The sequence below is a fragment of the Amblyomma mixtum genome, chromosome 8 (assembly GCF_055824585.1).
Source record: "Amblyomma mixtum isolate Tamu chromosome 8, ASM5582458v1, whole genome shotgun sequence".
NCBI lineage: Eukaryota > Metazoa > Arthropoda > Arachnida > Ixodida > Ixodidae > Amblyomma > Amblyomma mixtum.
The window spans coordinates 17,058,950-17,081,791 of NC_143019.1; the positions used below are offsets into that span (position 1 = coordinate 17,058,950).

Here is a 22,842-nt window from a genome sequence, read left to right on the forward strand (position 1 = left end):
AAGGCGAAAGCCTGAGAGTTGCATTCTGCTACGCGATTGTTCACTGCACATTTTGTTGGGTTCGATCCCGGCCGCGGCGACTGAATTTCTTTGGAGGAGAAATTCGAGGCCCGTGTACTGTGCGATGTCAGTGCACGTTAAAGAACCCCAGGTGGTCGAAATTTCCGGAGCCCTCCACTACGGCGTCTCTCATAGCCTTAGTCGCTTTGGGACGTTAAACCCCATAAACCAACCAACCGTTAATTAACTGCCAATTAATGACGCTTAAGCTTCGCCTTTAGGAGTGGAACGCGACAGCGTGTTGTAGCGCTGCCACGGAGTCCAAGGAACGCCGCCACCCGTTCGGCGCGATGCGTTGCCCTTTGAACGCAACGGTTTTTGTGGAAAGGAAATGGGACTGTAATTCTCTGTCATCTCGGTGGACACCTGAGCCGCACCGTACAAGAAGGAAGGAAGGGTGAGTGAAAGAAGAAAGAGGGGCCGTAATGAAGAAAATGAAAATTGTATTTGAGGAAAGGAAATTACGCATTAACTGTCTCACATATCTCAGTAGACACTAGTCGGAAATTGTATTTGAGAAAAGGAAGTTGCGCAGTAACTGTCTCACATATTTCGGTGGATACCCGTCAAAATTAGCGCGCGGTGGCGTCACGACAATTTGGACCAATCTGAAACGCGGACAAATACGCCTTACTCGTTGGTAAATTGGTTTTTGAGGAAATGAAGTGTATCTGTCTCTCTTATCTCGGTGGACACCTAAACCTCGGGAAGGGAGGAAGATGGGTGGTGGTGAAAATATTTTAATGAAATGGTTTAGGAGGTTGTAGCGGTGGTTGGAGCTCTCAGTCGGGAACCCCATTGGCGTAGGCTGCTGTCCGGGCTCTTTCGATGAGTTGCTTTTGACTCTTTTCGTCCGAGCTGGACAGAGCTGCCTCCCACCCCTCCTGCATTGGCTGGTTATTAACAGTGATCGCCTGATTTCGTTGCCAGGCCCATACCATATGGTACAGGTCCGCCTTCTCCCCGCAGAATTTGCATTGTGAGTCAAATTGCCTGCTTGGAGTCGAGCGACTCTGCAGTATTAAATAAATAAATAAAATAAAAATGACTCCGGGTCTATGGCATGTAGTCTTCGTGGGTTGTTGTAAGTGTTGGTCTGTAGCTTTCGGAGGTGTTGTTCCTCCCCTTTATCTAGTGTCTTAGCCGGCGGAGGGTAGACCCGACGGGATAATCTTAAGTGCTGAAGTATGCCATTGTAAGTTAGTAGTGGGGTAGGAGGTTCCACGGCATCCGCACTGGGTGCCCGGGGGAGAAATGCTCGGGCTGAGGCATGTGCGCTCTCGTTCCCTGGGATGCCCTGGTGACCTGGTACCCATATTGTGTTTGTGTGTGGGTTGGTAGCCACGGAGGATTTTAGCTGCTAGCGGTGCGACCCTGCCCCTGAGGTAATTGCGATACGCTGTCTGTGAATCTGTGAGAATGTATATTGAGCTAGTGTGTGTTGCAGCTAGAGCAATCGCCACTTCTTCCGCAGCCAGTATGTCCTGGCTAGCTAGTACTAGTCCGTCGACTGTTGTATTTTGGTGCACTACCGCGACGGCAGTCATTCCCTGCTCGGGACCCGCAGCATCGACATAGAACACGCCCTCGCGCCCGCCGTAGTGTCTTTTCATGGCTTCGGCTCGTGCTTGTCGTCTTGACTGGTGAAAATCAGGGTGCATATTCCTGGGTAGTGGAGCTGCCTTGAGTTGTCCTCTCCATGAGGCTGGGATGTCGGGGAGGAAGATGGGAGTGAACGAAGACACCTTATTCACTAGACGCACCTTTGTTCATTCCAAACCATCGAGCTGGCATGGCGCAGCACAGCGTTTCGATGTAAATACAAAACAAGAGAGGGCTGAGGGGGCAGCCCTGACGCACCGAACGCTGCACGCTAATGGGGGCCCCCAGACTCTTGTTAACAATCAGCCTCGTCGTGCAGTTTCGATACGCCAGGGCTACACCCTTACGGATAACTGAACCGACGTTCACATGGTCTAAAACGGCAAACAAAATTTCATGAGAAACACAATCAAATGCCTTTTCAAGATCAATCTGAAGCATCGCTACTCGCCCATTGATGGCATCACAGCTTTCAAGCACACTCCGCGCTTTGTGAATGTTGGAAAAAATTGAGCGCCCTTTGATTCCACATGTCTGGTGGGGTCCAACAATATCCGATATCACTGTCTGCAGTCTACGCGCCAATACCTTCATAAAAATTTTGTAGTCCACATTAGTGAGTGCTATGGGTCGATACGCTGTAACCAATTGTAATTTCTCTATATCATCCGTTTTAGGTATGAGAACTGTATGGGAGGTCCCAAAAGACGGAGGCAATACGTTTATTTTATAGGCTTCATTGAAAATTGTACACAGCACTGGGGCAATTTCGTGCTTAAATTCTTTATAAAATGCCGCACTGAATCCATCTGGTCCTGGTGATTTTCCTAGGTTTAACTGATCTATCGCGTGCTCTACCTCGCTGTGAGTTATTGTTAGTTTCATTTTCTTTTTGCTTTCTTCGTCAAGCCGTGGCATTGCACCAAGAAACTGATGCGTAAAGGCTACTGCGTCTACAGGAGTCGATGAAAAAAGCCTCTGGTAGCATTCATTAAAGGCTTCTTTGATGTGGTCAGTGTCTGCCGATAAGATACCCCCCCATTCTATTTTATCGATGTGATTTCTTTCAGCGCGCGCTTTTTCTAGACCAAGAGCACGTTTCGATGGCGCTTCGCCAGCAGCTGTGTCTTCCGCCCTTGCCCTCACTAGTGCTCCGCGATAACGCCGTTCTTCCATAAGCTCTATCTTTTGTTTTGTTTTCCTGACATCTTCTATCCATTCCCCAGGCTCTTTGCATTCCTGCTTCATCAGCGTTTGAAGCAGTGACCTTAGCTCAGCTTCGTCTTGTTTTTCCTTATAACGGATACATGTCGCCCTTTCTATTGCTTTGATTTTTAAAGATTCTTTACTTAGCTCCCACTGTTGCCAAATCATAGAAAACAATAGTATTAATGGCTTTAGGTTACAAGCAGCTGAAGTTAAGCTGCTGGCCTATGCAGATGACGTTGCAGTATTTACGGTTGATCAGGGGAGCATAAGTGAAGCTGTCGGGTGTGTACGCGCGTTCAGCGAAGTCACAGGTAGCGGGGTTAACTGGTCGAAGTGCCTTGGGCTCTGGCATGGATGGTGGCCATCCCACCCGGACCATTTCGCCAACGTACCGTGGGCGACGACCCCGGGCAAGTATTTGGGCGTTCCGCTCGATGCTTATCGCGATAGCGAGGACTATTGGAAAGAGCAAACTAAAGACGCACGTGACCGAGCTGGGAAATGGAAAGGCACCAACCTTTCAATTTTCGCCAGAGCTACAGTCTGCAATCTTTTTTTTATTAGCAAACTCTGGTATGTGATGCAGGTTTTGCATTGCTCGCGTGTGAACGTTCAGAAGCTACACAGGATTTTTGCAGTTTTCATATGGGCGTCCGAATGGGAACGTTGTAGCAGAACGAACCTGTTCCGGCGGGTAAAAGACGGGGGGCTAGGGCTAGGGCACCTCTTTTTAAGGCAGCTGGTGAACCGTTTTTTGTTTTTTCGCGACGTCACAGACCCGTTCTTGCGCACCGTGTGCCAAGTGAAGCTGCGGCGATTGCTGCCGGAGTTTGTGGTATCCACAGAAGAGCTCTCTGGTGGAACTTTTGGTTACTACAAAGAGATTGTAGCAAGCGTTCGGTTTCTTTCGGCACGTTTTTCCACCGATTATTTGTGGAAAAGCAAAAGGAAAAAGTTGTACAATGATCTTTGTGATATTGTTTTCCCAGAGCCCATGTACAGGGCCTTGTACAGTGGAGGCCCGGGAGGGGATGTTTTAAAAAGGGTGAAGAAAATGCAGGTGCCACCAGGAGTAAAGACTTTCTTTTTTAAGTTACACACCGGGACGTTACCAGTTAAAAACTTTCTAGAGGGAAAGGATTTCTTTTTACCGTGGGGATCGAACTGCTTAATTTGTAAACAGCCTGAAACAATAGACCATGTTTTTTTGCATTGCTGGGAAGGGGTTTATTTTTGGGACGTGTTACAAAGGACCATAAAGAAAGAGCTACCACTTGACGCGCACGGAATTCGCTATTTAAGCACTGATAATGAGGATGGGGCACCTTTTGATCTCATAATGCTCTTGGGCCTCCACTGTATATGGCGCTCCAGAATGGCAGGCTACCATTGTGACAAAGACGCACGACCGGCCCGAATTTATTTTCGGGAAAGCGTGCACTGGTTTCTTGCAATCCAAAAAGCAGCTGCGGAGCCTCCCGAATGGCTCTCAAGACTAGAGCCGTTGTGTATGTTGCGGGAATTTTAAGCTGACGAAGCCAGTCTCGTGCTGGCTGACCACGACAGTGTCGTATGTATATAGCGTTGTGTGTATTTTTGTTGTGCAATGTCATGAGCCAAAGACAGGCAATAAAGAAAAAAAAAAAAAGCTGGCATGGCGCAGTGGTAGCGTGCTCGACTCGCACTCCGGAGACCGGGGTTCGATTCCCAAGCTCGGCCAATTTCTTACTCGTTTTTATTTATTTATGTGGTCTGACTAGAAAGGTTAATTCGACTAATTGGTTGAGTAAGCAATTAACTAAACTCAGTCAAACTTTCTTGGAGCATCACTACATGATCCCTTCAATTGGTTGCATGGTTAGTAGCCAAAGTACAATTGGCCCCGTTTGAAATTGGCGCACTGTGACGTCACGACCGTTTCGGCCAATTGAAAAGCGTGACATTTTTGTCGACAACTGCTGCTTACAACGATGAGACATTAAAGGCTTTCGCCTTAAAAGTTCAAATGGGTCCACATACGCCCGGGGGAAGCACGCCGGGTGGAAAATCGCGCATAAATCCCGCGCACAAACAACGCGCACGAACGATTGCGCACGAACAACGAACGCTGCCTTGTTTCAGTGTACCGCGAATAGAAACGGCATGTGTCATGCTATACGATATATGCTATTCCTAGGAACGCTCGTAGCTGCACTAGAAAAGTCAGTGCGCTTTGTGCATTCTTTTCCCCGTTTTCCAATCGGTTCTAACATGGCACATGCGAAATTTGAACATTCCACGTTCTGCGTTAGTCTATAATTCGAGCTACACTTTAAAAAAAAAACTTTATGAATCCTGACAAATCGCTTGTGTGGCATCAGTTAATCTAGTAACGTTGGGCGCTACATTGTTGCACTAGGAGCAAGCTGCGCCAGCGATGTGGCAAGTGCGTGTGTGTGTGCGCGCGTGTGCGTGTATGTGTGCGTGTGTGTGCGTGCGTGCGTGTGCGTGTGTGTGTGTGTGTGTGTGTGACAGCTGCCGCCACCTGTCGCATGCGCCTGTCACTAACATGAACTGCGCATGCGCAGTAGGAGCAGGCGGTTTTCCTCTAACCAGTGGAGCTGGAGGAGAAGAGGTGCGCATGTGCGCAGCGTCCTTGTGAAAAATGCGGATTGATTTCTCTTTAATATCAGTAGTACTAGTAGTAGTAGTAGTAGTAGTAGTAGTAGTAGTAGTAGTAGTAGTAGTAGAAGTAGTAGTAGTAGTAGTAGTAGTAGTAGTAGTAGTAGCAACATTTCAAATTGTGCCTATTGACCTAACCTCCATGTAGTAACTCATTCCCGGTGGTTCCTTGCGTTTTAAACAAGACCGATTGATTGATTGATTGATTGATTGATTGATTAATTGATTGATTGATTGATTGATTGATTGATTGATTGATTGATTGATTGATTGATTGATTGATTGATTGATTGATTGATTGATTGATTGATTGATTGATTGATTGATTGATTGACTGACTGACCGATTCATTCATTCATTCGTTGAGAAGTCACGGTCTTACTCGCCGGAGTGTAAAACGTAAAAAAAAACTTTGAGATGACTGCGGCGACCCGCATTGGAGCAATGCGAAAGCAAAACTTCCATGTACTATATCGACGTCCGTGGCTATTTTGACGCCTAAGTGTATTTTTTCGAGTTTCTACGCGCAATTAACTAAGTACACCTCATCAACCAAAGTTTTCCTTCGGCAATATTAAGCATAAAATGCTTTTAGCTCCCGTTGTCGGCAGTGTGGTGACGTCACGCCGAGACCGAGAGCCATCATCCGGGCTCTGAACCGAGAACATCCGGGCACCGTACGAGACTTAACGAGATTTGTTGTTGTTGTGACTAAGAGAAGGATGAAAAGGAACTTGCACGGGCCTGCTACTGGCTCAAGCCAAGCCACCACCGCTGCCACGTGCAGATAGAGGAGAGTTAAAAGAGCAGAGGAAAGAGAAAAAGCAAAGAAAAGACGCGCGTCGCAGCAACAACTGCGTCCGCCGGAGCGGACGCTGCTCAAAAAACAGATAAGCGGCCGAAGCCGCGCTCGCCGAAGCGGGATCAGATACTCATGTTTCTTTTTTATTTAACGAGACTCTCTAAGCCCTCCTACGCGACCGGCATGCAAGCGCCGGTTGGTCTCCAAAAGAGTCACAAAAAATAACTGCTGCCAGTGCCTTCTCAATGTTTATCAAGATATCAGTCGCGCTGTGCGTTTGATAATGCACGGAATTATAAATTCCGATTTCTAATAACGCGTGCAAAAAGCACATAAATGCCACGATACACTTCGTTGTCATACGTGATCTCTTAGGGGCTTCGCGCATCGAAGCAAAGCCGCGCAGGCGCACAGGGGCCCGGGGGAGAAGCGCTGCGTTCAAAGGGCAAGGCATCGCACCGAACGGGTGGTGGCGTTCCTCCCTTCCTTTACGGTGAGGTTCGGGTGTTCACCGAGATGGCAGAGAATTACTGCGCCATTTCCTTTCCTCAAAAAACCTTGCGTTCAAATGGCAAGGCATCGCGCTGAACGGGTGGTGGCGTTCCTCCCTTCCTGTACGGTGCGGTTCGGGTGTCCACCGAGATGATATTAGGCCCGCAAACATTTCGTGCTTACTCTACTCTCGGTTACGGGAGAGGCAGAGATTTTTTATCACACACTATCACAATGACACTTTCACTCACTTAAAATCTTCAGAGAACGACGTGATCGTGCGAACAAGATTTGCGGACACTTTTTGCTGACGCTACATAGCTACATAATGCTTTCGCATTAAAAATTACGCAGTCTGTCGTAAAAAAATTCAAGGGGGCACTTTGTTGACCTAAAGTGCGGTGAGGCGAAAGCCTTTAGCGCGGTGTTGCTGCTTGTGTCACTAATCTGTGGTTAAGATGCTAATTAAGTGCACAATTGTTTGTGAATCTTAAATGCTGGAGACACTGGAGGGCGTTTGTGAGGCATCCGTCTGATTCGACGCCTTTCTGCAAACACTCTCCAGGGTCCTAGACAAGGAGAACTACATGTGCTTTGGCAGGAAGTAGCGTAGCCATTAGCACGATTGGCTGCGGAACGGAAAGATGGTGGTTCGAATTTCATCGTGCACAAAGATTTTTTTCCGGTCTGACTCGAAAAAGAGTGACACCTCTGCTGACAACCTTCTGTCGACAACGATGAGGCATTAAAGGCTTTCGCCTTAATAATGATCCAAAATAATTGACCCCTGTACCACTGCAGATAAGCAACCATATAAGTGGTGCCATGAAAAGCGCCCTCATCGTTATCACTGGAAATACGCAAAATGGATAACGAAAGCAAGACAACATATCTCACCCACTTCCTATCGATGCCGTACGGACTACGTCTCATGTCGACGCTAAAGAGGTATGGCAGATGCCTGGGGAGGCTTGTAGCTGAAAGAGACGAGTGCAATTCCAATGGGTTGTGTCTCTGCTCCCGCACAGAAGGGAGAATAATAATAAACTAATATACTTTGTAACACACCTTGGCAGTGGTCTAGCTCTGGTTAAACCTGGAAGATTGCGAAAGCAACGAGGAGAGAGAGAGAGAGAGAGAGGCGATGGAGAGCGCGCGGCAGCGGCGGCGGCCCCGGCACGCTAGCTATGGGCCGCTACTGCGCATGCGCAACTGGCGAGCGCGGCGGCGGCACCTCTGAGTACGGCGGCGGCGCGCCAACTGTGCGCCGTGTGACGTCACTGCTACTCGCGCATGCGCAGTATGGCCTTTCCTCGGCTCCGCGAAATGGCTCGGCGACTCGCGTAGTGTTGCTTTCGCAACAAAAGTATCGTAGCTCTTAGTGCTTCCTAATATTCGTCTAATTTAGAGCACATTCCAGGTGGTCAACTTTTCCGGAGCCCTAAACTAAAGTGTTATTCGCAGCCAATATGTCGCTCGCTCGGGGCATTAAGCCTATACATACCAATACTAACCTTCAACAGAAGCCAGCTGCTATATTTTGAGAAGCTCAAATAAAACGTATTTGAGCTTCTTTGAGCTAGTTGGTTGTAGCATGACGGCAGCTTTTTGCCATAGGGATTGCTATAACGTGCTGTAACTAGCGAATTCTTGGATACGCGCGATAAGCCATGGATACCAAACGGTAACCGAGATCACATGACAATTGTTTTGTGTTCAGTTAAATTTTTTATACGGGATGAGCGAATGTGTCGATACAAAAAAAATAGATCTTAGTTATCCAAAAACTACATTTTTTTTAATCGTGTAGAGACGTCGCTTTCGCGATTTCGCAAAATTGCGTCTGGATTCGCGCAGAACGAAGCATAACATTTTGCGGAACCTAGATACTTTTCCGTAATTATATTTTACCTTTTCTGCAGGTGAAAAAACCTAAAACATCATTAAAAATTACGAGGAACTTTAGCGGCTAAAGTGCTGAAAGGCGAAAGCCTGAGTGCTGCATTCTGCTACACGATTGTTCACTTCACATTTTGTTGGTGCATTAATTAACTGCCAATTAATGACGCTAAAGCTTCGCCTTTAGGAGTGGAACGCGACAGCGTGTTGTAGCGCTGCCACGGAGTCCATTGAACGCCACCACCCGTTCGGCGCGATGCCTTGCCCTTTGAACGCAACGCTTTTTAAGGAAAGTAAATGGCGCAGTAATTCTCTGTCGTTTCGGTGGACCCCTGAGCCGCACTGTACAGGAAGGGAGGAAGTGGAGTGAAAGAAGAAAGCGGGGCCGTAATGAAGAAAATGAAAATTGTATTTGAGGAAAGGAAATTACGCATTAACTGTCTCGCATATCTCAGTAGCGCTAGTCGAAAATTGTATTTACGCAGTAACTGTCTCACATATTTCGGTGGACACCCGTCAAAATTCGCGCGTGGTGGTGGTGGTGAAAATATTTTAATGAAATGGTTTAGGAGGTTGTAGCCGTGGTTGGAGCTCTCAGTCCGGAACCCCATTGGCGTAGGCTGCTGTCCGGGCTCTTTCGATGAGTTGCTTTTGACTCTTTTCGTCCGAGCTGGACAGAGCTGCCTCCCACCCCTCCTGCGTTGGCTGGTTATTAACAGTGATCGCCTGATTTCGTTGGCAGGCCCATACCATATGGTACAGGTCCGCCTTCTCCCCACAGAATTTGCATTGTGAGTCAAATGACTCCGGGTCTATGGCATGTAGTCTTCGTGGGTTGTTGTAAGTGTTGGTCTGTAGCTTTCGGAGGTGCTGTTCCTCCCCTTTATCTAGTGTCTTAGCCGGCGGAGGGTAGACCCGACGGGATAATCTTAAGTGCTGAAGTATGTCATTGTAAGTTAGTAGTGGGGTAGGAGGTTCCACGGCATCCGCACTGGGTGCCCGGGGGAGAAATGCTCGGGCTGAGGCATGTGCGCTCTCGTTCCCTGGGATGCCCTGGTGACCTGGTACCCATATTAAGTGTTTGTGTGTGGGTTGGTAGCCACGGATGTAGCTATCTTGCAGGATTTTAGCTGCTAGCGGTGCGACCCTGCCCCTGAGGTAATTGCGATACGCTGTCTGTGAATCTGTGAGAATGTATATTGAGCTAGTGTGTGTTGCAGCTAGAGCAATCGCCACTTCTTCCGCAGCCAGTATGTCCTGGCTAGCCAGTACTAGTCCGTCGACTGTTGTATTTTGGTGCACTACCGCGACGGCCGTCATTCCCTGCTCGGGACCCGCAGCATCGACATAGAACACGCCCTCGCGCCCGCCGTAGTGTCTTTTCATGGCTTCGGCTCGTGCTTGTCGTCTTGACTGGTGAAAATCAGGGTGCATATTCCTGGGTAGTGGAGCTGCCTTGAGTTGTCCTCTCCATGAAGCTGGGATGTCGGTTTTGGTGTCTAGCTGTCGGGGGCAATTGATGTTTAAATCACTCAGAACTTGTCGGCCAGTTCGAGTTGTGGAGAGCCGTACCACCTGCGCCGTAAGGTGTGTCTCTATCAGCTCATCGATCGTGTTGTGCACACCCAGTCGCAAGAGCCGGTCCGTGGATGTCGCAAGAGGGAGTCCCAGGGCCTTCTTGTAGGCAGTTCTGATTATGATGTCGAGGTTTTTGATGTCACGCTTCTTAAGGCGGAGGTAGGGCGCTACGTAGACGACGCGGCTTACAACGAAAGCCTGCACCAGTCGCAGAGTATCGTCTTCTCGCATCCCCGATTTGCGCGTCGTTATCCTGGCGATCATCCTGGCGACTTGCTCGCTCACGAGCCGTAGTTTCTGTAGGGCAAGAAGGTTGTTGCCGTTGTTATTTATGTACAGACCCAGTATCTTCATGGTCTGAACTTCCTTGATGGGTGAGTTGTCTACGCGGATATTGATGGTGTCTTGATTCTTGCGTTGACGGAAGACTATCAGTTCGGATTTTTCGGGTGAGCACGTTAGTCCACACGCCCGGGCATAATTTTGAACTGTTGTCGCCGCGGTTTGTAGTTGTTCTTCAATCATTCCCATACTTCCCGTGGTTGTCCAGATGGTTATATCATCAGCGTACAGGGCGTGGCGTATGCCCTGTACCTGATTGAGAAGAGGTGGGAGATTTAGGAGTGCAATGTTGAAGAGAAGTGGGGATAGTACTGCCCCTTGCGGAGTGCCTCTCGTGCCCATCTTCACTTGCGTTGTGTGTTTTGAGCCGGTGCTGATGTTGACGGTTCTGTCCGTAAGGAAATCGCAGATGTACGAGTAGGCTCGCTGTCCGCAGTTCATGCTGTGGAGGTTGTTGAGGATTGTGGAGTGTTTGACATTGTCAAACGCTCCCTTGAGGTCAAGTGTTAGAAGCGCTCGGTTACTGTTTGTGCGTACGGGATCAATGACTTCACGTTTGATTTGCAGAAGCACATCATGGGTGGACAAGTGTGCCCGGAATCCAAACATCGTGTGTGGCAGTAGCTCATTGTCCTCAAGATAATTGGAGAGACGGGTGTGGACTGCCTTTTCCATGAGTTTGCCTGCGCACGACGTGAGGGATATGGGGCGCAGGTTTTCGATGCTGATTTTCTTGCCGGGTTTGGGAATAAAGTGTACATTGGCTGTTTTCCATGCTTGTGGAATGGTGCCGGTACGCCAACATTCGTTTATGTAATCCGTGAGTTGCTGCAGAGCCTCCGTGCCGAGGTTGGCCAGAAGTCCGACAGTAATTTTGTCTTGTCCCGGGGCTGTGCCTCGGCGCATATCTGCTAGTGCTGCAATGATTTCCTCTGAAGTGAAATCTCTGTCTAGGTCTTCGTTCGGTTCCCCACGGTACTCCTTATTGTAGGGTTGTGGGTCTCGCGCGGTGCAGATATAGCGACGCGTGAGTTCATCCACGAGTTCTTGATCTGTGCCTTGAAAGCTGTGTAGGGCTCGATGCAAATTTCTGTGTTGTTCACTCTTCGCTTTCGGAGGGTCAATTAGGCATCGCAGAAGGTTCCATGTAGCCTTGGTGTCTAGGCGGCCTTTGAGGGATTCGCACTTCGTTAGCCAATTGGTGCGAGCGAGGTCCCATGCGTATTGGTCTGCTTGAATAGTAAGCTTGGCTATTCGAAGTCTTAGTTTCCGATTGTGTCTTTGTTTTTTCCACCGTTTTATAAGACTACGTCTTGCTTCCCAAAGGTGTAGGAGGTGGTTGTCAACAGCTGGGTGGTCCTCCGTGGTGGCAAGAGACTTTGTGAGCTTTTCTTTAAGGTCGAGAATGGAAGCCGCCCAATCTTCGTAGCTGGTTATTTGTTCGGATGTGGTTAGTTTGGTGTCCTTTCTGAATGTCTCCCAGTCTGTAATTCTGGCTTGCCCTCGTGGTTTGCTGTGCTTGTTGCTTTCGAAGATGGTCTGCAGCACGTAGTGATCGCTGCCTAGGGTCTCTCCTGTATTGAGCCACTCATAGTTGCGGGCATTGCGGACGAGCGTGAGGTCGGGAGAAGTATCCCGCGTTACACTGGTGCCGACTCGCGTCGGGTGCTGCGGGTCCGTGAGTAGGGTCAGGGCCATGTCAGCGATGGCGGATGCTAGTTTTCTGCCTTTCGTGTCTTCCCTGGGGTATCCCCATAGGGGGCTAGAAGCATTAAAGTCGCCAACTATAGCTAGGGGAGCTTTTTGGGCTTCTCTTAGGGCTTTAAGAAAGATCACGTCGAAGGCTACGCGGTGCTGTTTGGGGCGACTATATATATTGAGTATATAGGTGCTCTTGCTGTTTCTGTGCTGTGGCAGTATTTTTATGAAGGTATATTCAATGTCGCTGTCTAGATTAAGGTCTACAGTGATTGCCGTGCATGATTTGTGGACCAAGATGCATGTCGAGGGATTTGTTTGATGTGTTGAGTATCCTCTGATCTTAGCCTCCATATTCACTTCTTGCAGGGCTATTATTTGCGGCGTATCGGGATGAGAGTCTATGTATTGCTGTAATGTTTCCCTCTTCCGTTTTAGTCCCCTGCAGTTCCACTGTAGGATAGTAAGTTTATGTCTACGTTGTGGAGCCATGCTGAACACTAGAAACTTGTGCCTCATCATGTGGTGCGCCCTCAGGTTGTAGATCTGGCTGAGTGCTTGGCAGACGACGAGTTCCCATTTTACCCTGCAGCTTTGTGCCCCTGTTGTGAGAAACATCTGATAATTCCTGAAGTTTGCGGTCAATTCTGATCTCCTGCGATTGCATCCTTATTAAAACTGGTTCGAGGTTTTCCATCATGGGTTTAATAACTGATTCGAACATACTTTTGATTGTCGTCTCGATCATAATTTGTAATTTATTTTCAATGAGGTCCTGAATTGTTTTTTCCAAGCGAGTGATGCGTTCCTGGGTTTGGGGGTGCTCTGTACATTGCTGCTTTAGTGCCTGCGATGGTGGTGCCTGCGGAGTTGGTGCCTGGTGGGGTGCGTCTGGTGTAGTTGCTTGCCTCTCGGGGGTGCTAGCATCTAACTGGTGTGGAGACGGAGGGTGTAGCTCTGCCTTATCTTCTTCCATCGGACATGCCTGTTGCGTCGATGGAGGTAATGTGTTGTTTGGATTGACTGCGATGACTAACTGCTGTTTCAATGTGCTATTTTCTGATTTTAGTTGTTCAATCTCTGCTTTAAGTCGTTTGTAAGCCAACGCTTCGGGGGAGGAGGCAGCTACATCTGCCCAGCTCACCTTGCTGCCGTTGCGCTGCTCCTTGTTATGGGGTCCTGTTGTCTTCTCGGCTGGACGACTGCCGTTGTTGTGCGACACATTATCGGTAGTCCCAGGTCCATTGCTTGAAGAGCGTGAGCCGGGTGGTGCTGAGTTGTTGCTGGACTGGTCCTGGTGGGTCAGTCGGTCCCCGCTGCTCGATGGACCTCTGCTGCCGGACCGGTTCCGAAGCCTGGATCTTGACCGGTGGTTGACTTCTCCTGTCTTGGGCTTGGTTTTTTGTGATGTTCGGTACTTGTACTTGCACTGATTCGACCCCATGGGATGTGGACCTTCGCAGACCGTGCACTTGGGTTGGCAGTCGTGGGATTCTGGAACATCTTGCTGACCGCACTGCGGACATCTTGACTTCGAAGGGCAAGGGCAAACATCCGCCCGGTGTCCAAGTTTCCCGCACAGAGCGCAGGCTGGCGTTGTTTTCTTGTATAGGCGTACTGGAACCGCTTCACCGTAGTAGAAGACGTGAAACGGAACCTTTCTTCCTTCAAACGTGATGGCCGCCACGTTGGAGGAACCTAATTTTCTCACGCTCACCACTGGTGCGTCCGGGGAGCGAAGCGCGTTCGTGATGTCTTCGTTGGAAACCCTCGGGTCCACTTGTATTACTCCTTTGCAAGTGTCGTCGGAGGGGCGGAGATAGGAGTACACTGCCTGTGCCTTGTCCCCAAGCTGAATTTCGTGAATTGCCAGGATCTTTCTGATTATTTGGGCGTCTCGCACCCCGACGACGATGATGTTCTGTTCCCATATGGGCCAAACGCTGAGCTCGGCTGAGCCCTTGTCGACGCCAGCAGCAATGTGCAAGGCGTTTCCGACCGCGTTGCTTCCCCTGAATTTGCTGAGATCCAGCGTTCCTTTAGGTTTGATTATGATCACTGCATCTTGCTTGTCCAGACGCGGCTGCGGAGGAGGCTTCCAACGCTTGACTTGCGTGCGGGGCGTCTGCTGCAGCGGCGTATCCCCTGCCGCGGTGACGCGTCCATCTGGCGTTCGACCTTTTTGCCGTGCCGAGTGGTTGTCACGGGCTGATGCGCGTTCCCACTCTTCTATCTTGCGTTGGAAAATCGCCTCCGTAACCTTGTCGAAAACTGGGGTTTTCGCCTGCGGCATGGTGACAATCTGCATCCCCTCCGGGTCGTATCCCATCAGGGTCGTCATGGTTTGCGGCAGAATTTGCCCGCGGAGCCGCGGCGGGCAGCTGAGTCGTGGCCTAACTGTTAGGCTTAGCAACTCGCGCGATCCGCTTGGTCTTCAAATTCTCGAAGGATTTGAGAAAACGGTCCCACCTGAACAAGGGTGGGTGGTCTCCTCGTTGTTCTGGAAGTGTAGCCAGATGGTGTCGCAGCGCTTCGGCAAATGCTTCGGGAAAGGATCATAAAATTCGGCGGAGCCGACGTGACACACGTCCGCTCTTCCCGACTGCTGAGGCGCGTCTCTCTCGCGCGTGGTGACATCACGACAATTTGGACCAATCTGAAACGCGGACAAATACGCCTTGCTCGTCAGTAAATTGTTTTTTGAGGAAAGGAAATGTATCTGTCTCGCATATCTCGGTGCACACCTGAACCTCGCCGCAACGGGAAGGGAGGAAGATGGGAGTGAACGAAGACACCGTATTCACTAGACGCACCTTTGTTCATTCCAAACCATCGAGCTGGCATAGCGGAGTGGTAGCGTGCTCGACTCGCACTCCGGAGACCGGGGTTCGATTCCCAAGCTCGGCCAGTTTCTTACTCGGTTTTATTTATTTATCTGGTCTGACAAGAAAGGTTAATTGGACTAATTGGTTACGTAAGCAATCAACTAAACTCAAACTTACTTGCAGCATCACTATATGGTCCCTTTAATTGGTTGCATGGTTAGTAGCCAAAGTACAATTGGCCCCGTTTGAAATTCGCGCACTGTGACGTTACGACCGTTTCGACCAACTGAAAAGCGTGACATTTCTTGTCGACAGCTCCTGCTTACAACGATGAGGCATTAAAGGCTTCCGCCTTAAAATACTACGCGTTCCGAGAAGGAACATTGTCAGGACAATTACGGGACTGGATATGGAGAAGGAACTTGACACTGAAACCTGCCCTCAGTTTTTGTCGCCCCTTTCTGCTACCGTGAGAGAAAATTCGTATTTCTGAATGTGCAATTTTTTTTTTCTAGTTGAGCGCACAAATCTGCTGGAATTCGAAAACTGCGAAAAATGGCCAAATCTGATAAACATTTAAAAAACCTTATGACCAATTCATTTTACAATTTCCCTGAAAGACCTTTTGGTTTTTACGATTATTTGATGTTTTGTTTTCTTTTTAATGCGAATGAAATTTGCAGCTCTCGTCTCAAAGTACGTTCGAGAGTTTGCTAAGAGCCTCCATATCGGAGATCGCACTTATCAGGCATGCGACTTTAAGTAGACGTGAAGCACTTTTTGAGGATAATAAATAAACCGGTGCCCAGTCGTAGATAATGTGCTGACGAACAGCTCTACGTACAACGGACGATATGGAGTCTCATTGCGTGAAAACGCCTGCCATTTCTAACCATTTAAAATATTCGGAGGTTGTGGGTTCGGATCACACCAGCGGCATCATGTGGTTGTTTTTTGCTTCTACTTACCAATGATCTTTCATCGGTGAAATAATAAACTACTAATTTTCCATTGATCAACAACACAAACAAAAAATATATAGAAACATTCCCCTAAGCTCCTTGATTTCGGTGACTGCTAGTTTCCTCCGTATGTCGGTTCGAATTACACGTCATTTCTTTCTTATGTACGGCTGGTGTTTAGCACACTATCAAAAATAGGCACTGAAAACACCAAGTGCAGTCACTGGTATACGAGCATCGTTATTAGAGAGATTTAGCATAGTGGAGACCAGATTAATCAAAAGCCTGCTGCGCACGCGCCGGGGCAGGTGCAAGACTGGGTAAGACCACTGCGCCGCAGGCATACGTTGCTTCGTCTTCCCTATGCTAAATCTCTCTATTACCTCTAAGTGCGCCGCAGCAAACACTGGCTTCTAAAGCTACTGGTAGGAATGAGAGAAGAAGGAAGCGCCTCGGAAGGTGCTAAGGCACAATTTTGTAGCGAGAGCTACACTACGCCAGCTCTTCGAGACTTCAGCGTGGCGCCCCTTGAGCTCCGTGGCGGCGCCGTTGGTCACGTGGGTTGGTCACGTGGTGCGGAGCAGCTGCTGCTGCCGGCGGCGTGGCGCGCCAGCGAAACAGAGCTGCAACAGCTGTGCGCATGCGCCGTGTCGAGTGTGTGTGGGGGGGGGGGGGGGGAGAGGTGTTGCAGCTGTATAAGTAGGCGGCTCGGCGGAGTTCTCGCTTCGGCGAGCGCGGCTTCGGCCGCTTATCTGTTTTTTGAGCAGCGTCCGCTCCGGCGGACGCAGTTGTTGCTGCGACGCGCGTCTTTCCTTTCCTCTCCCACCTTCCTCTTATCTTTTAACTCTCCTCTATCTGCACGTGGCAGCGGTGGTGGCTTGGCTCGAGCCAGTAGCAGGCCCGTGCAATTTCCTTTTCATCCTTCTCTCAGTCACAACAACAACAACAACAACAACAGCTCTCGCGTCACTCCAGGTTGAACCAGAGCGAAACCAAAGCCAATTTTTTTATCACTGACGACTCCGTCAATAAACACTTCCTTCGGGAAATTCTGGCGCTCGGAAGTTCTCCACGCGGTTACCCTTCATAATGAGCTGACACTGCAACTCAGGCAAAAGCTGTCCGGAGACCTGAGGCGTGCTCTCTCGCAGCAACTTAAATATGTCACACTTACTAACTTCGCTGGTGACGAAGCGGCCCAATGCGTATGACAGCAGAGCAATCCACATGAGCCAGTGAAATACATGGGTATAGCATCTGCAAGGAGAAAAAACATGAAGTCGAGGGTGTTACGGAAACCCGTCTGGTCGGCAGTGTACATGAAGAAGGCAGAACAGCGACCAGAAAATGAACTTTTAAATGATGTTTCGGCTCCCGCACGGGAGCCTTGCTCACAAAGAGGTGCAAATGTGAAAGGCTGGCTATTTACGCTTAAAAATGGGCCCTGGACAGCGGGCGTACGCACTAGGAAGTGACTTTGGATCCTTTCTGTTTTTAAAATGCGTGCTTCGCTCCAATCTGTATCATGTTTCCTGCTTTCAGAATGTTTGTTCAACTCGGACTTCGTAGGGAAAAAAGCTAAGATGATAGGCTCGCGGGCCTGTTTATCTGAAGTAAACGAGAGCGCGTGGCATGTTATCCGCATCTCCAAACTAGTGCGATATTCTTGGTATTAAACTGCATTCATTTCACGAGAACATCTACGACGGAAGTCCATCTGGTTATGTTTTATATAAAAATTGAGAAATTCTCGCACCAACCAATAAATTATTTTAAGCCGAACGTTTCGAGACCAACTCGGTCCCTTCTTCAGGGGTGACTGGTGGGCCAGCAAGTACTACCTGAGAGCGGGCTTCGCTTTGCCTTTGCTGTCACGTGGGGCCTACTCTCCCGATTGTCCTCAACAATATGTATTTTTATGGAAGGTTGAGTCTTATACAAGACTGTGAAAAGTGCATCGGACTGGAAGGGTATTCAAGACGACCTCGATAAGATACCATTATGGCGTTGGGATCGGCTGATTGATGTTAATACCTATAAGAACATGCACATGATCTTCTCTACTCGCAAAGCGTCTGCATACAACTATACTCTCGTCGGTGAGCACCTGAAGAGAGTGTCTCATTCATTCATTCATTCAGAATTTATTTAAGACAACGAAGAGGTTGTCCAGGGTGACGTGGCAAAAGGCATACATTGCCTGACGAGGCCACGCCACCCGGATGACAGGCGGCACCACAGGCTACAAATATCAAGAAGAGCATTACATAATAGAACACACATTCAATATTTTTTACACAATATATATGACATCCTTACAAAACACTTGCTTTCGTCGGAAAAACAAACAGCATACTTTAAACACAATTCGACCATAGCAATATTTACAAAACATACACTAGTGAAAGGTATACGTTAAGTTTTCATCTTTAAGGTTCATTTATGAGCATTGCTTTAATTAACATTTTGTATTTACGTATAGAGGGAGTGCTGCGTGCAGTATCCAGAATAATAGGGTATTGATTAATTAAGTCAGGAATTTGCCATCCTAACCTCTGAAAACCGTAATTTGTGCGTACACGAGGTGTTTCCATACATTGTTTCCGAAGTTGGTATGTATGGAAGTATGTCCATATCGAGAATTTATTATCGTCGGCTAGCCGCACCTCGTCTTTTCTCTGTCGGCCTTTATGTTCTTCCATAGTAGGATATACAGCTTAAAAAAAGCAGCAGTTGTTGCACTGGGCCACGGTCCGCGGCGTCCCGTATTGCTCCGCTGTCCTGTGTGTTTCCTCTTCTTATGTGCGTGTTCTTGTGCGCTTAAATTCATTTAAAAATAAATAATCACAACAGTAAACAAAATCAGGTTTTTAATGTCTGACATTATCAATCAACCCAAGTAACAGAATTATAGAGCTTATAATTTTTGTTCTTGTGATTAGCTTCTTGTTTAGATGAGAAGAAAAGTTTTAACGGACTACTTTTTTGTCACGGAGGAATTCCGTGTTCGTGGTCTAGATTGTGGGCGGAGCTTCACTGCTCATTTAAGTTGTATGCTACTATAGCACCAACGCTAAACTCATCGTGTGACAAGCCCTCGTTAGGTGTAAGCTAGAATATGCGTCTTTAATTCGGAACCCCCGTTCTCAAACTCTGACTAACCGCCTCCAATCTCTACAGAATAAAACAGCCCTCTATCCAATTACAGCCGGACATCTAGAGTGTAAATCAGGCCTCAAGAGAACCTTCTCTCTTTCTGACCTCGTTGAGATATGCAATATTCTAAGTGCAATTTTTTTTTCGCGAGATTTTTTACAACATGCCTCACCGAAAGAGCCTGTCTTTCTTTTTGGGTCGTACCCATATCCTGAAAATTTTCACTCTGCGGTCACTGCCCGCTTTAAGTGTTTTTGATTATATTTTTTGTAATTTATTCGTTCTCTTGTTACTGCTTTGCTGTCTGCGGTCAACAACCTTCTTCAGCGTTTCTAGTTGTCGTTTTTTCTTAACATATGGTTATTGGTTTATTAATGTTTTACGTCCCAAATCGACTCAGGCTATGAGGGACGCCGTAGTGAAGGGCTCCGGAAATTTCGACCACCTGGGGTTCTTTAACGTGTACTGACATCGCACAGTACACGGGCCTCTAGAATTTCGCCTCCACCGAAATTCGACCACCGCGGCCGAGATCAAACCCGCGTCTTTCAGGTCAGCAGGCGAGCACCATAACCACTCAGCCACCGCAGCGGCTTAACATATTCTTATATTTGCGTTCCAAGATCTTTGTAACGTTGGGTGATTTTCGTGAGAAAATACCTGTGCTTCACGTTGTCCCCCTTATGTGATGCCCTTTGGTTTTTAGAGGTAGAACAAATGATTATGATGAGTCATGGCAATGATTCCTCTAATTACAGCACATTTTCCAACAAGAACCTTAGGAAGCCTTGTTACTTTGTATGGAAAATGCTTCCACCGTTTACCAACCTTTCAAATAATTTCTTCTAATTTTCTCTTCCGTGAATCAGCTTTAACAATACAATACATTTCTCTATACCTCATTAGTTCCATACCTACCCTCCATGCTCGTTTTTCTTTTAATTATTTAGACCATATTTACTTTTTAATAAGGTTAACAGACATATTGTTTTAAGGTTAGTATTTTTACGTGCCTGTCTGACACCAGATATCATTCCTCCCAGAGACAGGTATGCTTGAGAAGAGCTTCTTTCATACTAATTTATTTCAACCTTAGAGGACCATGGACATTACATGTTGGGGGAATGGAGGTCATGTAGCTGTTGCAGTATAATGCAAATACTAAAGGAGACAAGTGCAAAAAGTACATAAATGTATACAACCAATTACCTTTCAGCTATAACATATTTGCACCATTAAATCAGCATTGGTCCACACTGCAAATAAAAAAATATAAACGGTGCTCCTTGGCTTCGGCGACTGTTGGCTTTATTCGTGTATACAAAGCGGCTAAGGTTACAAATACGCAAGACATAACAAACAAAAAAGCAAGACTTTTCTGCGTTTAAGAATGAGCAAGAATAAAAAAGAAGCCTCAGACAGCGCAAAATACTAAAGGCGAATAAGTATCAGAGAAAAAGGCAAAATAATGGAGACGTTACGAGAGCAGCAAAACTGATAATGATGTGGGAACAGTAGCGTTGCATAGCGGTTTGGCGACACTTCCAGGGTTTCGAAACTCATTCAAATAAGTTGTTTCATTCAGACGAACTTCTGCACCGAAGCCGACGAGCACTAATTCGATGCTATCAAAAGAAGCGCAACCATGTTTACCCCAAAAAAATGGCTGGTGTTCAACGTGGCTTGAACCTATTTATACGAGTGAAAGTTTTGTTAAGCATGGGCTCCACTGTGTCAAAAATATCAGGGTCAAGGGTCAAGGTAAGGTACCCAATGGTCATAGTACTATGATCACGTAGTCATACTATCATATCTTGCACCTTATCACCACGCAGTTAATTCAGTTTGACCTTGTGAGGCATTGAAGGTCATTGCCTACTGCACATCAAAATCGGAAGTTGTACCCCGAGGGGTAGAGCTATCGCTTTAAAACTTTACAAGAAAAAGCATATAGCAGCTAAGACCAGCGAATGCAAGCTGGCACGAATCCCGTTCCCATTACCTTGGTACGTACGTTAACAAGTTAACAAACGGCGGACAGTCGAGACAGCAGACGACACCAGCGCTACTCAAATAACTTGGTACCTTTGTTTTGAAGAGTGGTCGTCTTGATCGCAGCTCGTAGAGCTTTGTTCCACAGCCATCGAGCAAAACTTTGAATACGGATGAGCACTCGGGAAGTACACGCAGCAAATGGCTATTAAATGTCCAGACTGCATCTAGTGAACCCACCGCTGTGCAATCTTTCAAACCGTCTGCGCGCTCTAGCAGTCGAGAAAACTGATCGTTTCACAGCACAAAAAGAGCGAATTAACGCAGCTGTTCGCACGGCCGTGATCTTAAGAAGGCGAACGTTAGCGGTATAATCTGCGATCGTACACTTGATTTTATTTCTCCTCGCTTTAAAGAGCGTCCAAGGCGTTTAAAGCGCGGGAAGCGATATTTCCCTGTCGTAAAGGTTTGAAAGCATGTGTCTGCGACGGAAAACGCAGCGCGTCTTCTGTGGCGTCTCTGGTACAGACGTCTGCTGCCAGATGTCGAGAGCTTGGCAACCACGCCCCCTGAAACCGTCAAGCGACGAGTCCAAACGGTAATATACTTTATAACACGAAAGCATTAGAGCGGCCTTTGGGAGGAAAAGCCGTGCATGTGTCACACTAATTCAGGATTGGTCGACAGAGATTATGACGTACAACCACAATCAACCAATTAGAGGGAGACGCCGCTCACCAGATGTCAAAGCGGATGACGGATGAGAGGTTGGCGCGGTGCCTGATGCGCAGCAGTCAGCCCAATGGACATTAAAACTCCCATGGATGTACTGCGGACGTTCAGGACGTCCGAAGGAGTCCCAGTACCCATCGGGAGAGCGTGTGGAAAGTTTCCACTGCCCTGTGGTTGGCGCGTCGAGTCATGTGATAGGGTGCGCCGCGTGGCTTTTGGGGGCAGAGAAGCGGCGAAGCAGTGTTTCTCAGTTGTGTCAGCAGTCAGTTTGTGTAAAATAGGCTCCAAGACGGATGCGTGCCTAGCGCAATGGGGCTTGTGTTGTAGCGAAGGAGAGCTAAGTGAGTTGCTTCTAACGCTATCGCGTTCAGATTCCTGAGCATTGGTTAGGCAAGCCGCCGCGGTGGCTCAGTGGTTGTGGTGCTCGACTGCTGACCCGAAAGACGCGGGTTCGATCCCGGCTGCGGCGGTCGAATTTCGATGGAGGCGAAATTCTAGAGGCCCGTGTACTGTACGATATGTCAGTGCACGTCACGTTAAAGAACCCCGGATGGTCGAAATTTCTGGAGCCCTTCGCTATACGGCGTCTCTCACAGCCTGAGTCGCTTTGAGACGTGATTATAAACCGAAACCAAAGTTTTTGCTCCCCAACTATAACGCAACCAAGTTGAGTAGATCTATAAAGGAATATAGGTTGAAAGCGAGACATCCTAATCCATATTCTATTATCCACGTGTTTCGGAATGAGCACATTGAGCTTCAGCTTTCACGCGAGGCAGACGCTCCTTTCGATGGTTATCAGCACGCAAGCGGCATGCATTACAGAAAAAAA

The 22,842-nt window shown here is 48.0% G+C and overlaps 2 protein-coding genes across 2 annotated transcripts in view; both read right to left on the reverse strand.

Moving 5' to 3' along the window:
- LOC149331507 (protein-cysteine N-palmitoyltransferase HHAT-like) overlaps positions 1-21,598 on the reverse strand; it is a 43,176-nt gene extending 21,578 nt beyond the window's left edge. Inside the window, exons 1-3 of the mRNA XM_089555507.1 lie at positions 21,372-21,598; positions 17,305-17,387; positions 7,724-7,803 (exon numbers count right to left, since the gene is read on the reverse strand). Coding sequence (XP_089411633.1) covers positions 7,724-7,803; positions 17,305-17,387; positions 21,372-21,505 — 297 coding nt within the window. The 5' untranslated portion in view covers positions 21,506-21,598. The remainder of the gene's footprint in view (positions 1-7,723; positions 7,804-17,304; positions 17,388-21,371) is intronic.
- Positions 12,819-14,917, reverse strand: LOC149331508 (uncharacterized). The gene is made up of 2 exons (XM_089556689.1): positions 13,488-14,917; positions 12,819-13,328 (listed from the first exon to the last, which is right to left on the reverse strand). The coding sequence occupies exons 1-2, from the start codon at positions 14,682-14,684 to the stop codon at positions 12,819-12,821; spliced, it is 1,707 nt and encodes a 568-aa protein (XP_089412815.1). The 5' UTR covers positions 14,685-14,917.
- Positions 21,599-22,842: the final 1,244 nt, after the last annotated feature.

Coding starts and splice junctions, on each gene's coding strand:
- LOC149331508 (XM_089556689.1), bottom strand. CDS start 14,684: ATGACGACCCTGATGGGATACGACCCGGAGGGGATGCAGATTGTCACC. Junction 13,329..13,487: donor AGCAGCGCAACGGCAGCAAG/GTGAGCTGGGCA, acceptor TCGACGCAACAG/GCATGTCCGATGGAAGAAGA.